Source organism: Bos mutus, chromosome 8 (genome assembly GCF_027580195.1).
Source record: "Bos mutus isolate GX-2022 chromosome 8, NWIPB_WYAK_1.1, whole genome shotgun sequence".
Lineage (NCBI taxonomy): Eukaryota > Metazoa > Chordata > Mammalia > Artiodactyla > Bovidae > Bos > Bos mutus.
This window is the reverse complement of record NC_091624.1, coordinates 52,170,707-52,185,365: the sequence shown is the minus strand read 5'-3', so window position 1 is coordinate 52,185,365 and position 14,659 is coordinate 52,170,707. Positions and strand designations below refer to the sequence as shown.

At 48.1% G+C, this 14,659-nt stretch overlaps 2 protein-coding genes across 2 annotated transcripts; both read right to left on the bottom strand.

The window, feature by feature from the left end:
* Nucleotides 1-1,507: 1,507 nt before the first annotated feature.
* Nucleotides 1,508-2,482, bottom strand: LOC138988841 (olfactory receptor 13C7-like). The gene has a single exon (XM_070374930.1). The coding sequence runs from the start codon at nucleotides 2,480-2,482 to the stop codon at nucleotides 1,508-1,510; it is 975 nt and encodes a 324-aa protein (XP_070231031.1).
* A 10,150-nt stretch (nucleotides 2,483-12,632) lies between these two features.
* Nucleotides 12,633-13,570, bottom strand: LOC138988975 (olfactory receptor 13J1-like). The gene is given in 2 exon segments (XM_070376109.1): nucleotides 12,633-13,138; nucleotides 13,141-13,570. Coding segments are annotated over 2 exon segments (936 nt in total).
* Nucleotides 13,571-14,659: the final 1,089 nt, after the last annotated feature.

The window sequence follows — 14,659 nt, the reverse complement described above, 5'->3', positions numbered from 1 at the left end:
AGCTGAAGAATGTGGTCTTCCTTCTGTGGTAAGGGGGAGGCACCATAGGTTCTTGGGTGGTGAATGAGCCAGGATCTGGCCAAAGAGGCAGGACCAGTGAGTGATTAAGGCTTTGTTGTGGAGAACAGCGCTGTCATTTGTGGGAGCTGCAGGAGAAGCCTGTGCCACGCTCGGCCTCTGCGCTTGGTGTCGCGTCTGAAGCTGTGCTCCGGTGGGTATGGGGCAGGTGGGGACAGACCAGCGCTCAAGAGGACATGGTGGAACCCATGTCAGGCCCTCATTGTCTTGGGTTCAGTGACACTGGTGACCCACAGGAAGACCTGGCACTCTCTGATTGGAGCTCCCTTCGCTCGGGCCTCACAGCAGCTGCAGGTGGCCTGGCAGGAGCCCGAGGGGCTACACTGACAGCAAGTGAGGGCTCCACCACCTCAGCGCGGCCTTGCCTCTGCCTTTCCATCTCTTCCAGATTCTCTCGTGCTCAACCTGAACCCAGAATCTGAGAGCAGAGTAAGCTCTTGGAGGGCCGGTGGAAACCTAGCTGGATACTCCAGTCCAGAGTCACACAAGCCAGCTAACCAGGGCTCCCTGGGGTGATTAACCTGGAAGCAGCCAGTGAGGCACAGCTGGCCAGAGAATGGAAGCTCTAGAACTCTCTAGTAGCTCCTGGGTTGATGGTAGGGTAGTGGCATTGTCACCAGGCTCTTCAGCATTCCTTAGTCTTACCCGTCCTTCAAGAAGTGGGGTAGGTGTGCATCTCCAACCCTTGGTGTCTGCTCTGGCCTGTGCCTTGAATGATTGGCCAAGGAGGTAGAAGTGGAAGCAGGAGGTCATTTCTGAGTGGGAGCTGAAAGAATCCACACAGGCTTTGTCATCTTCTCTTCTTCTTTTGCCATTTGACCAGTAGTGTGCATAAGGCAGATGCTTTATCATCTTGAGGCCTACAGGATGAAAAAGATGAAGTTGATCCCCCGTCCAAAATCTGATGGACTTGGAGAGTGAGCAAGTGCACTGGGATGACCCAGAGGGAGAGTATGGGGAGGGAGGAGGGAGGAGGGTTCAGGATGGGGAACACAGGTATACCTGTGGAGGATTCATTTCGATAATTGGCAAAACTAATACAATATTGTAAAGTTTAAACATAAAATAAAATTAAAAATAAAATAAAATAAAATTAAATTAAGAGAGGAAAAAAAAAAAAAATAAAAAAAAAGAAAAAGAACCTTTGTATTTTTAAGCCTCTGCAATTTTGAAGTCACGCCACAGTATAACTAGTTCCCCAGGTGGCGCTAGTGGTAAAGAATCCCCCTGCCAATACAGGAGACATAAGAGACCTTGGTTTGATACCTGGGTCAGGAAGATCCCCTGGAAGAGGACATGGCAACCCACTCGAGTATTCTTGCCTGGAGAATACCATGGACAAAGAAGCCTGGAAGACTAGAGTCCATAGGTTCCCAAAGATTTGGACAGGACTAAAGTGACTCAGCACACACACACCTGCCTGATGGACTTAGAGAACAACAGGAAAGCGGGCCATCTTCCTGGAGAGGAGATCTCCGCTCAGCAGAGCTACGGCAGCAGCTTTCACCTCTGCATTCCTTAGGCTGTAGATGATGGGGTTCAGCGATGGGGTCACGACCCCGTAGAAAAATGCAAGAAGCTTATTCAAGTAGAGGTCCTTGGTCTTGGGCTTGAAATACATGAAGGAGATAGTCCCATAGTAAATCACCACCACTGTGAGGTGGGCAGAGCAGGTAGAGAAGGCTTTGTGCCCGCCGGCAGCAGAGGGCACCCGCAGGAGGGCAGTGAGGATGAACCCGTAGGACAGGAAGATGAGCAGCAGTGGGGGCAGTGTCACAACAGCTGAAGACACCGTTAATAGCAGTGCATTGAGACAGATGTCCCCACAGGCTAGTTTCAGCACTGACAAGATTTCACAGAAGAAGTGGTTGATGATATTGTGGCCACAGAAGGGGAGGCTCCAGGTGAGAATGGAATGAAGAAGGGAGTTGGCAAAGCCTTCCCCCCAGCTCAGGGTCGCCATCCACATGCACGTGTGCCAGCTCATGAGCTCTGAGTAGGGAAGAGGCTGGCAGATGGCCACAAACCGGTCACACGCCATCATGGCCAAGAGCACGCACTCTGTGGTGCCCAGCGCCAGGGTCAGGTACATCTGCAGGGCACAGCCAGGGAAGGAGATGGTGCTCTGGGTTTCCAGGAAGTTGACCAGCATGAGAGGCAGGAAAAAGGATGTGCCAGAGATGTCCATGAGGGCGAGGTTGCTGAGGAAGAAGTACATGGGGGTGTGCAGGTGGGGGTCCAGCATGTTCAGTCCGATGAGGAGGGTGTTCCCCAGCACGTTCGCAGAGTGGATGCCCAGGCAGAGCACAAACAGGACCATCTCTAGGTCATAGTGGTCGTGTAGCCCCACCAGGACAAACTCTGTTTCGGCCGTCTGCTTTGCCCCTTTCATCTCACTCTCCATTCGTCTCATTCTCCCTCTTTTCCCATCTGCACCATGAAGGTGTTGGTTAAGCACCAATGGGCCTGGGAGCCAAGCAACATGGATGTGTGACCTGGGGAGGGTCAGCCCCGCCTCTGGAACTCAGGTTCACCATCAGTATAATGAGAGAGTGGACGTCAGGTCTGTAAGCAAGCCCCCTCAGTTCTGTCGTTCTGGTGTAACTTACAGAAGATTGGGTCCATTCTAATCTCCTAAGCTCTTCTCTCTTCTCCCCAGGCTGACCTAGGGGAGAAGAGAGAATAAATTGTTGTTTCTTGAGCTCTTTGAATCTGCAGTGTTCTTGGTTATTAAGAGGAAGCACGTTTTCTAGGTTATGACTTCATATGGCTGAATGATGCCCATAGGATTTCAGATTCATTCACTTACTGAGGATTTGACAGTGCCTACCCTGTGCAGGGTGTTTAGGTGCTGGGCTATAGCAGTAAGAAAACTAAGTGAACAAAAGATGCCACAATTATAACAAGTGCTGCTCCTCTTTCTCAAATTAAGTGGGATGAGCTTGGGAAGGCAGGTGGGTGATGAATGATGGTCACCTCATTCCTTTGGGCATAAAGGTTGAACATTTCTACTGTATATGATGTACAAGCCTTATTCACGTGTCTCTCCTTAAGATCAGAGACCATGCATTGATTTTTAAAAGAATATACAAGAACATACTTATCCCAATAGAGCCACTGGTCACAACATTTAACTCTAGTCATAAAAGCCATTTGAGTCTCTTCTTGGCCTCCATATAGCTTTTTAGAATAAATGATATTAACAATAATATTACAGAGGAGGGAAATGCAGGTTCTAGTCTGGCAGAGGTGTCCTGGGTCACTGACCCGCTCTATAAAGGGAGGGTGGGAAGCGGCCACAGTCTTTGCCCAGGAGCCTCCATGTCTCTTATGAGCTGGTCTCAGCCCCTTGGGAAATGCCAGTGTCTGGAGGGAGCCAAGTGTCAAGTGTTAGATGGAGAGCTGTCTTGTGGCCCAGGTGACCCCCTGCTCTTAGGGATAAATAGGAGCTGATAGTGAACTTTAACTTGTCAGAAGATCAAATCATCCCTCCCTCCATCTCTTCACTCCTTGATGGACATGAGGCCAATGTCCTGTGACAACGTTAGAGTCCTCTCTGTCTTTCAGCAATGGTTCCCTCCCTCTCATTCTTCCTGTAGAATTGCATCTATCATTCATATCAGCCAGTGAGCTTACTCTTCCTAAATAAACCATGTCTGTCCCCAGAGCTATACCTTTGCCCAAGAAGTTCCCTTTTGAAGGCTTGTCCTCTGTCTCCTCCCCACTAGGGGGATGCTTCTTGTCCTCTTCAGAGCCCAGCTCCTCTCTCCTAGTCTCCCACCTGCCCCCTGCACAGTTGCCTGCTCCCTTCGTCCTCCCACAGCCCTTGGCCGTCCTCCCCGTTCTTGTGCTGCACACCTGTCTCCTCTGTCACACCTGAGAGCAGACTCTGTCTACTTCGTCCAGGCACCTCATACTGTGAATGCTTCCAAGGCCAGTCAGTCAACAGATAGTCAGTTCAAAAACCCAGCACTGCATGACAGCTTCATAACTAAGTATAGCTCTCAATATTGACCAAGTCACTTGGCCTGTGAGCCTCAATTTCCTTTTGAAAAGTGGGGATTCTGTGTAGTCCAGATGAGACTCACATAAAAAAGTACTGGTAAATCACCTAGCGGCAAGGCTTCAGGTCAGAGAGTGTGCCTTCAACCATGGCACCTGCTGGATCTGTGCTCTCCTCCTCCCAGACAAGACCTCCAGCATCTGTCAGGACTCCCTCTCTCCCCAGAGCTTGTGCTGGTTTTCCCTCCCCCAGCCTAAATCAGGGTGATATTATGAAGGAAGTTTCTGGATCATATGGGGTAGGTGATTAATCTGGGTCAGTCATTGACCGTAAATCTTACCCATGTAAACATTTGAAGGTTCTCTTGCTGAAGTTTGGCAAACAGGTGAATAACTGCCTGAGTGTGATGGCTTATTAATTCGCACATCCAGGATATTATTATGGAGCACCTACTATGCACTGAGTGCTGGCGACACAGCAGAGGCTTATGTGCCTTCTTCTCTCGCAGTGTTTGCAGACATCCCCTTTCTCTTGGTGACCTTGATTCTATTCCCTCCTCTCACTTGGCTTTAGAAACATCTAGATTCTCTTTGAGTCTGGAATGTAAAGACAGAGTAAAACTTGAGGTCTGGAAAGCAGAAGTTAAAAGGGCAGGTCTCTCCTAGGTTATGACTTCATGTGGCTGGATTAAGTCCACAGCTTCATTTCAGATTCAAGTATAAGGCCTTTGTCTATGTCCAAGAGTCCTGATAACCTCCAATTCCGACACTGGACACAGGAGTGGGGCTGTTTCCAGGCAAGTAAATGGTAGGAAACCACCTAACTCTGCATTTCTCTCCCCAACTTGTCTCCATCAGAGAGACCAAGTGGGAATGGCATGGACATCGGAGGGCTTTGTCATCAGGCTCTGGCCTCCCCTCAACCCGCCTCACCTCCTGTGCCTTCGGGCATGCCTCCCCACCTCAGCAGACCACACTCCCCATTGGTGGACAAACCCCACCGGCTCCTGTCCCCTCCCTCTTCTGCTTTCCTCAGGCTAGAGCACCTTTTTCTCTGTACTCATCCTCCAAGGCTCAGCTCACACCCACCTCCTCCCTGGGGCTGCCCTCTCAGACGTCTCCACAGCACTGACCATTCTGACACCATGATGCTCACACAGTCATTAGCACGGTTTGTTGTGCATGTCATTCTCTCTCACATAATAGACTGTGAGCCACGGAAATCACAGGGCTGTGTCCTATTTACCCCCAACCTCCCCAGCACCCCACACAGGAGCTGCCGTTTGAGATCCAGTGCTTTCCTTCTGCTAAAATCCCAATTTCCTACCTTGAGATCACCCTCCTTCTCCTTCCCCCATGTGCATACACAGGATGTGATCACAAGGACGAGGGTTTTAGGGGTGCCATCTCTTCCATGCAAGAACAACTGCTCTCTCTGAAGAGCTAAATGAGGAGACAGGTGGGTTTCCTTGCAATTTAAGCATCTGATCAGAACATTCATGGAAATGAGGAATAGCCCATGAAGCTGTAGGCTTGTGACCCCAAAGAAATGGGACCATCTTGCCACTCCATGGATGCCCACAGACAAGCTCCCCCAGCCCTCCCGCCACCTCCAGCCTACTCTTTTCTTCCTTATCTCTCAGGGCGTCTCTCAGGGTGATACGATATCCATCCAAAAACCCCAGAAGCTCAAGCATCAAACCACAGTCTCCTCCTTCTTCAGCCATCTCTGCCATCAGCCCGATGTCCCCAGGACATCAGCTCCACGCTCTCTGCCTGACCGCCCACCTGGGTCAGGCCCCATCCCCGCTTCCTCACTTCCTGCCCTCAGGCACGGGCGCTTCCCCTCTGTGCTCTATCTGGAGCCACGTGATCTTCCATTTCTCAAAAATAATACTTCTTTTAAGTTCTAAGTCATGTTCATTTTAGAAGTATTGAACAAGGCTGGAAAGAATAATTCAGAAAGCAATATTAATCTGTAACTCCACCACCTGTAGGAAACATTTGTTAGTTAATGTTTTGTCCTAATTTTCCAGGAATTTCTATATACATACTTATTCATATATCCTTAAGAAAGTATCATTAAAAAAATTGAGATTATGTTGAGTACAAAGTTACTTGTTCTACCTTTTTTTTTTTAATTACAGTGTGAGCATTTCCCTTCATCAATTATTCTACAAAAAATAAGATTTACAATGGCTGTGTCACAATCCATCATTGGGCTCCACCAGAATTTATTTACACATTCTGCCCCAGTTAAACATTATGAGTCTTACAATTTTTTGTTGCCAAAAATACCTCTGTGATTAATAACATATAGATAGATAAATAGACAAATCTTTGTACCTGTAATAATTTTCTCTGAGTAATTCATAAAAGTAGAGGTGTTGGGTCAAAGGGTGTGAAGTTTTCAAGTCTCTTGACTGATACCCACAACTTACTTGGCAGGAAGTTCATATAAATTTATTCACACCCTCACCTGCTGTGTATGATATTACCTGCTTCACCGCACTATAGTTAGCGATATATGTTAGAAAAGTTCTTTGCCAGTTTGCTGGGTGAAGTATGGTGTCTAATCAGTGACCCTGCTAAAAGGAAGTGTGATTGTAAACTCCCGTCCCCACAGCATAAAGTCCAAACTCCTGTCATGGCATCAAAGGCCTAGCAGCACATCTCTGCAGAAGCTTCGCCCGGGCTTGGTCAGCTGTGGGCTGCGGGCTGCGCTGCTCTCCTCTGTGCCTCTGTTCTGACCAGCAGAGGAAGCAGGAAGACAGACTGGAGGGTACCTGAGGGCTCAGACAAGCACTGTGCTTACCTACAGGGCGCAGGAGAGCTGGCCTGCTGCTCGGCAGCTGAGCTCTCCCATCACACAAGATGGTACCACTGAGGCCAGAGGAGGCAGGGAATGGAGATGCTCTCAAGCCTGAGTCCATTTCCTCTGTGTGTTCAAACCTGGGAAGAGGCCGAGCTCCAGGAAGAGGTGGAAATGGCAGGGTCTTAGTAGGTGGGTTGAGGACGGGTGAAGCAGAGTCTCCCCAAGGCCACATGAAGCCTGGACGCTCGGCAGGGAGGCAGTGGAGCGGCTGCTGCTAAAGCGACAGAGGAAGCCAGACCCTCCGCTGCTCCGGTGACCAGCGTCCCAGGGTGCGGGGAGCTGCCCGTGAGAACGGGGTCCTTTGTCTGAAGGACACAGCTCTGGGAGCTGCCTCAGTCTTTGAGGGTTTGCTTGCAAACATAGCTCTCTGTCCCGCCACCCCAGAGATTAGGCACTTATTTACTGCAGGCACCTGGAGTTTTGTGCAAACTTCTCATGCACAGAGAAATGTTATCTGGTGTAAGAAATAATAACAGGGAGCCATTCCCATGCTCTCAAGATTTCTTGTGACTGTTTGTAAGATGTATAGGCCAACCAAGAAAAAATGTCAACTGTTTTGTCTCTCTCACGCTTTTCTGTATAAATATGAGATGTTGAATAAAGTTGGTGTCAGACTGCGTCCCTTCGTGGTGACGTGTCTGAACCTCTCGACCCCATCTTTGTAGTCTCTTGCTTTAGTTTCTTTCTTAGCCCCGCCGTGCACGTTCTCAGGACCTGATCGACTTTGCCGGCTGGCTCCGGCAGGTGGCGCCCGAACAGGGACTCGAGAATCAGAGTGCGACGACGGCCGCTGCCCGCCAAGATTGAGGTAAGTAAAGAAGAATTCCTAAGTAATTAAAAGTAAAGGGCAGGGAGGGTAATTGTCGAGAGTAATAAATCATGGGACAAGGCAATAGCCGCCAGTTATTTGTACATATGTTGAAAACTATGTTAAAAGGTAGGGGAATTCATGTAAATAAGTTACAGCTAGAAAAGTTTTTACTTTTTATTGAAGAGGTTTGTCCTTGGTTTCCAGAGGAAAAAACAGTTAGTCTGGAAACTTGGAAAAAGGTAGGAAAACAATTGCAGACATATTATTCCTTACATGGTCCCAATCGTGTTCCTGTGGATGCTTTTTCTTTGTGGACTCTCATAAGAGACTGCCTGGATCCTGAACATGAGGGACATAAAATTCAAACGGCTCTCAGAGATTCCACAGGACCCGAAGTTACAGAGCCTTCTGCCCCTCCACCTGAGCCGCTTTATGCTGTGCCTGAGGGAACAGCTTATAAGGCTGGAGGGAGTGATGATGTGTTAAGCTCTGATGAACAGAAAGAGTTAAATGAACAAGCGGCTCAGTACCATAGAGAGGATATGCCTTGGGAGATGATGGTTAACATGGAATCCCCCCCGGAAAAAGGGGAATTAAAGCATTCAGGGCTTTCTGAAGAACAGCTAGAAAATTTAATTCAGAAGATTGTTATAGCAGTAAAAAAGGATGCACAGAGAGACTCCCACTCCAGCCAGCCTGCGCCTCCAGCATATCCTCCCTCGGTTCTTGCTGGACTCGATCCACCTCCGCCTTTCGTAGAACCGTGAGAGCTTATATCTATCCCTGCTTCTTTGCCCGGTAAAAACATAAAAATTAAAAGTGAGATATTATTATCTCCTCTTCAACAAGCAATTAAGCGAGCTAATGAAGAAAGAAAACGTATTCCCGGGTTTTCAAAAATCTATCCAGTGTTTGAAAATACTCAACAACAGAGGTATTATGAGCCGCTGCCCTTTAAGCAACTGAAAGAGTTAAAAATGGCTTGTGCACAATATGGCCCGACTGCGCCGTTTACTCAGGCTATTATAGAGGCTTTAAGAAATCAAAATCTGCCACCTAATGATTGGAAACAGGTTGCTCGAGCTTGTTTATCTGGAGGAGATTATTTCCTATGGAAATCTGAGTTTGCTGAGCAATGTGGGATCACAGCCGATATCAACCGGCGACAGGGACTGAACACCACTTATGAAATGATGGTGGAAGAGGAAAAATATCGAGACACTAATAGTCAACTTAATTATTTACCTGGAGCCTACCCTCAAATTAGTGCTGCGGCTCTACAAGCATAAAAAAAGCTTCCAAATTCTGATAAAAAGACTGAAGATTTATCTAAAATTCGCCAGGGGCCGGATGAGCCATATCAGGATTTTGTTGCCCACCTGCTTGAGACAATTGGTAAAATGATAGGGAATGAGCAGGCGGGGATGGTGTTGACTAAACAGCTTGCTTATGAGAATGCCAATTCGGCTTGTCAAGCTGCCCTGAGACCTTACAAGAAAAAGGGAGGCTTATCTGACTATATACGGATTTGTGCTGATATCAGCCCTTCATACGTTCAAGGCATAACTTTGGCCACTGCATTACAAAAATTATTGCCTTAGCTGGTTTTAGTGGACGGCTTGATAATCATTATCCCTCAGATAAAATTTTGCAATTTGCTCATTATCACCAATTTCTCTTCCCAAAAATCATTGTTTCTCAGCCCCTTGCCAACGCCCTAACTGTATTTACTGATGGCTCTTCTAATGGAATAGCTAGTTTGATTATACAAGACAATACTACCACCTGGCATACTAATTATAAGTCTGCTCAAGAAGTAGAACTATTTGCCGTTTTTCAGGCTTTATTACAAATTTCTGCTCCATTTAATTTATATTCTGGCAGTCAATATATCATAAGAGCCTTAAACACTATTGAGACTGTTCCTTTTATTGGTACCCTGAATTCTACTATCCAAACTCTTTTTCGTGATATACAACATTTAATTTGCTCCAGAGTTAACAAATGCTATTTTGGTCATATTCGTGCTCACTCTGGACTTCCTAGACCTTTAGCACGAGGCAATGCTTTGGCTGATGAAGCTACACGTATGATATTTCCTTCATTGGAACAAATGGCAAAAACTTCCCACAGCTTACACCATCAAAACAGCAATAGCTTAAGACTTCAATTTGGCATTACTTGAGAAGCTGCCAGACAGATTGTTAAACAATGTCAAACATGTCCTCAGTTTTTTAGCGTCCCCCACTATGGAGTTAATCCTCGAAGATTGTTGCCAAACGATATATGGCAAATGGATGTTACCCATATTCCTGAATTTGGTAAACAAAAATTTGTTCATGTTACTATTGACACCTTCTCCGGCTTTTTACATGCCTCTCTACAATCCGGAGAAGCTAGCAAACATTGTATAGCTCATTGCATTAAATGTTTTACTGTTATGGGAACCCCTAAAACCATAAAAACAGACAATGGTCCAAGATACACTGGAAAAAATTTTCAATTATTTTGTACGCAATTGTCTATCTCACATAAAACAGGTATCCCTTATAATCCTCAAGGTCAAGAAATTATTGAACGGGAACATCAAACTCTCAAACATCAATTGCAAAAACTAAAGAAGGGGGAATTGTATCCCAATACCCCCTCCAACTCTCTAAACTATGCTTTATTTGTTCTAAATTTTTTACAATTGGATATAAGTGGCCGTTCAGCAGCACAGCGATTTTGGAACTTTGATGCACAAACAATAAAACCTAAAGTCTTTTGGAAAGACCCACTTGTGGGAAAATGGTATGGACCAGATCCAGTACTAATCTGGGGACGAGGGCATGTTTGTGTTTTCCCACAGGATGCCGAAGCGCCGCGCTGGCTGCCGGAAAGGTTGGTACGCACGGCGGAGACAGTCTCTAGCAAATCAGATGAAGAGATTGACAATTCAAGAGCATGATGAATTACCATCTCGGGAACAACTTCAGGCATTGATGCGAGAGGCACAGAATCGTGTTGTGGTGCAGGGCGATCCGATATCGCCTTTAAGCTTCCTGATAACCTTATTAATTATCTTAAATCAGATTAACACTGCACACTCTGAAGAATATTCAAATGCTTACTGGGCTTATTTTCCTGACCCTCCCCTTCTCCAACCTGTGGGCTGGGAGGGTCAGTCCATTCCCATATACACTAATAAAACTGTTTTATTTCTTGCACCTTGTTTAATTAAAAAACTGATTGATGATCTATGGATCATAAAGGCTTCCATCTATGGAAATGCTCTGCGGTTAAAGGAACATAAGTATGTGCCTATATAAAAAGAAAGGGGGAGATGCGGGGAGCTGCCCGTGAGAACGGGGTCCTTTGTCTGAAGGACACAGCTCTGGGAGCTGCCTCAGTCCTTGAGGGTTTGCTTGCAAACATAGCTCTCTGTCCCGCCACCCCAGAGTTTAGGCGCTTATTTACTGCAGGCACCTGGAGTTCTGTGCAAACTTCTCATGCACAGAGAAATGTTATCTGGTGTAAGAAATAATAACAGGGAGCCATTCCCATGCTCTCAAGATTTCTTGTGACTGTTTGTAAGATGTATAGGCCAACCAAGAAAAAATGTCAACTGTTTTGTCTCTCTCACGCTTTTCTGTATAAATATGAGATGTTGAATAAAGTTGGTGTCAGATTGCGTCCCTTCGTGGTGACGTGTCTGAACCTCTCGACCCCATCTTTGTAGTCTCTTGCTTTAGTTTCTTTCTTAGCCCCGCCGTGCACGTTCTCGGGACCTGATCGACTTTGCCGGCTGGCTCCGGCACCAGGGCCTGGGCTGGGCTGGAAATCGTGGAGGCTGGGCCTCGTCACTGCCTCTGCCGTCAGCTCCCCAGGCGCTAGACTGTGCCTGTCATCTATGAACTTCATCTCAGCTCTGCTCAGATTTGGGGAGGACCCCAGGCTCTGCCCTACATTGATGTATTTTCTGTTTATTTGAGAAACCGGTGTGGGCTTGGGGTTGGGCAGGGCCAGACCTTGGGACAGAGTGAAATCCGGTATTACTGGCTCTTAGAGCAACACTGAAATAAAGCAGGAGGAGCACAGTGAGAGGTGCAGAGTGGGGAGGCTTCCTGGAGGAGGTGTCATTCAAGATGGGCCTTGAGGTGGGGAGGGGTAAATCAGGAGTTGGGGATTAACAGATTTACAGTACTCTATGTAAAATAGGAAAACAACAAGGACCTCATGTGTAGCTTAGAGAATTTCATTTTAAAAATAAAAAGAAGAGCCTCGAGGATCAGATAGTCCTTTTACACATGGAGCTGTGTTTCGGGTGGGAGCTGCCTTGTGGGAAGAACCAAGAAGGGCACAGAGTCGGGCATTGCGGGCACACGAGGCTCGGCCGGATTGATGTGTGCGGGCTGACAAGAGGGAGTCTGTGCGACACAGGGCGGGGAGGGGATTGGTCATGAGCAGCAGGGCCAGGCTACAGGGGTCTGGAATGCACCCAGCGAAGCCCTTTCATTTCATCCTGAGAGCTCTGGGAGCCATTCAGGGATTTCAGCCAAGACAGACACATGATCAAATAGACTTTTCTGAAATATCCCTCTGGATGACCCTTGGAGGATAGATTGGCTGGAACAAGACTGAAATCTTGAGGCCAGCAGGGAGGCTGGTGTGAAGATGCGGGGACTGATGCTGAGAGCTGGCCCAAAGCTCTGCCTGGGGAAGGAACAAAGGTGAATTGTGAGCTCGGATCTGTGGCAGGATCAGTGGGAGGTGGTGCTGCCTTTCTGGGTTGAAGATTCCAGACCCCCAACTCTGCGCCCTACCCATCCTCTCTGTAGGCGAAGGCAAACCTGAGCTGCTAACCTGCAGGAGCCCCGGCCTCCCTCACCTGGAGGTCTGTATCCTGCCCCACACCTTCCTGGCAGCCTCCTTCACCTCCTTGTTCCTCAGGCTGTAGATGACGGGGTTCAGCATGGGTGTGACCACAGCATAGAGGACCGTAAAGACCTCGTCAGAGATACGAGCCTCCTTGCTCTTGGGTCTCATGTACATGAAGATGACGGTGCCATAGAAGAGCATCACCACGGCCAGGTGTGCTGAGCAAGTAGAGAAGGCTTTGCGGCGCCCGGCGGCTGAGGGTACCCTCAGGGTGGTGGCCAGGATAAGTGTGTAGGACAGGCAGATGAAGGCCAGGGGCACGGGCAGCAGCAAGATGGCACCCACCAGCAGGAAGACCTCACTGATGGACGTGTCACCACAGGCCAGCTTCAGGACTGCCAGGATCTCACAGGTGAAGTGACTGACCACACGGTGGCCGCAGAAGGGCAGCCTCATGGCGATGACTGTCTCAGTCACTGACTTGCAGAGACAGAGGACCCAGGCAGCTCCGCCAGCAACCAGCAGAGCCGGTGGCTCATCAGCACGGGGTACCTAAGGGGCCGGCAGATGGCCAGGTAGCGATCATAGGCCATGATGGCGAGCAGCAGACACTCTGTGGAGCCTGTAGACAGACCCAGACACATCTGGAGTGCACAGCCAAGAAAGGAGATGGTCTTCTGGGCTGACAGGAGGTGGACAAGCATCAGGGGCACAAAAGTGGACGTGTAGCAGATGTCCAGGATGGAGAGGTTGCCCAGGAAGAAGTACATGGGTGTGTGCAGGCGGGCATCCAGCACGCTGACCGCCACGATGCCTGTGTTCCCCAGCAGGGTCACCAGGTACACGGCTGAGCACAGAGGGAAGAGCAGGTGCTCCAGGGCAGGGTAACCTGAAAATCCTTTCAGGAAGAACTCAGACACCTCTGTGCTGTTGACTGGCTCCATATCACAGAGCTCTGGAAGGACGCACGGCTAGGAGGCAGGGAAAGAGGGTGCAGGGTTTAGGGGTGAAGCGTATTGCTAGGGCTTTTCGATCCCTGACACACTTTCTCTCTGAGACTTTGGGTAGTCCCAATACTTCTTCCAGTTATCAATAGATCCACGTGGAAAACGAGGAATGAGGTGGGTCAGAATTTCTCTAAGAGAGTGTTAATGGAAATGTGGGCAATCTGAAAAAGCATTTTGAAACAACGTTGGATTAATCAAAAGCAAAGAATTTACTGTGGAACTTCTCAGAGTCGTTAACACACCACTGTGATTGGTGACTTTCTGAAAGTGATGCAGAGAGTAGGTAGTTCCCAAACTTATTTGACCATAGATCCTCCTTTTACAGAGCACCCGTTAACCTCCTGCAAATAAGTATTCTAGCAGCACAGTTTCGGGAACACTGGGCTGGATGGAAGGTCCTCAAATCTTAGAAGCACCTGTAAAGATCACATGAGAATCACCTGGAAAGTTGGTGAAAACAGAGTTTCTATCTTATTCAGTCTGAGTGATGCTGTTCTGTTGGTCAGGGGACCACACTTTGAGAATCACTGGGCTAGATGGTCTCTGAGGGTCCTCCTGGCTTTCAGGAAGTCTTGAGTTATATCACACTTCCCACTGATGAAGATGCCTGTCTCATTTATCTCCAAGCCTGCAAAACTCTGACTTGCCTCTGCAGTCAGCTCTGGTCTCCATGCATGAAGCACACGTGCTTTGTATTGGAGGGGCTCCTGGCCTCTGAGCCTATTAGGGGCTCGTCCACCTGTGAGCCCATAGGTCCTGCTTCATCAGCTACTGCGGATTGACCTTCAGAATTGATCTTCACCATATTCATTGGAAGGACTGATGCTGAATCTGAACCTCCAATACTTTGACCACCTGATGGAAAGAGCTGACTAATTAGCAAAGACCCTGATTCTGGGAAAGATTGAAGGCGGGAGGAGAAGGGGAAGACAGAGGATGAGATGGTTGGATGGCACCACTGACTCAAGAGACACGAGTTTGAGCAAGCACTGGGATTGATGATGGACAGGGAAGCCTAGCATGCTG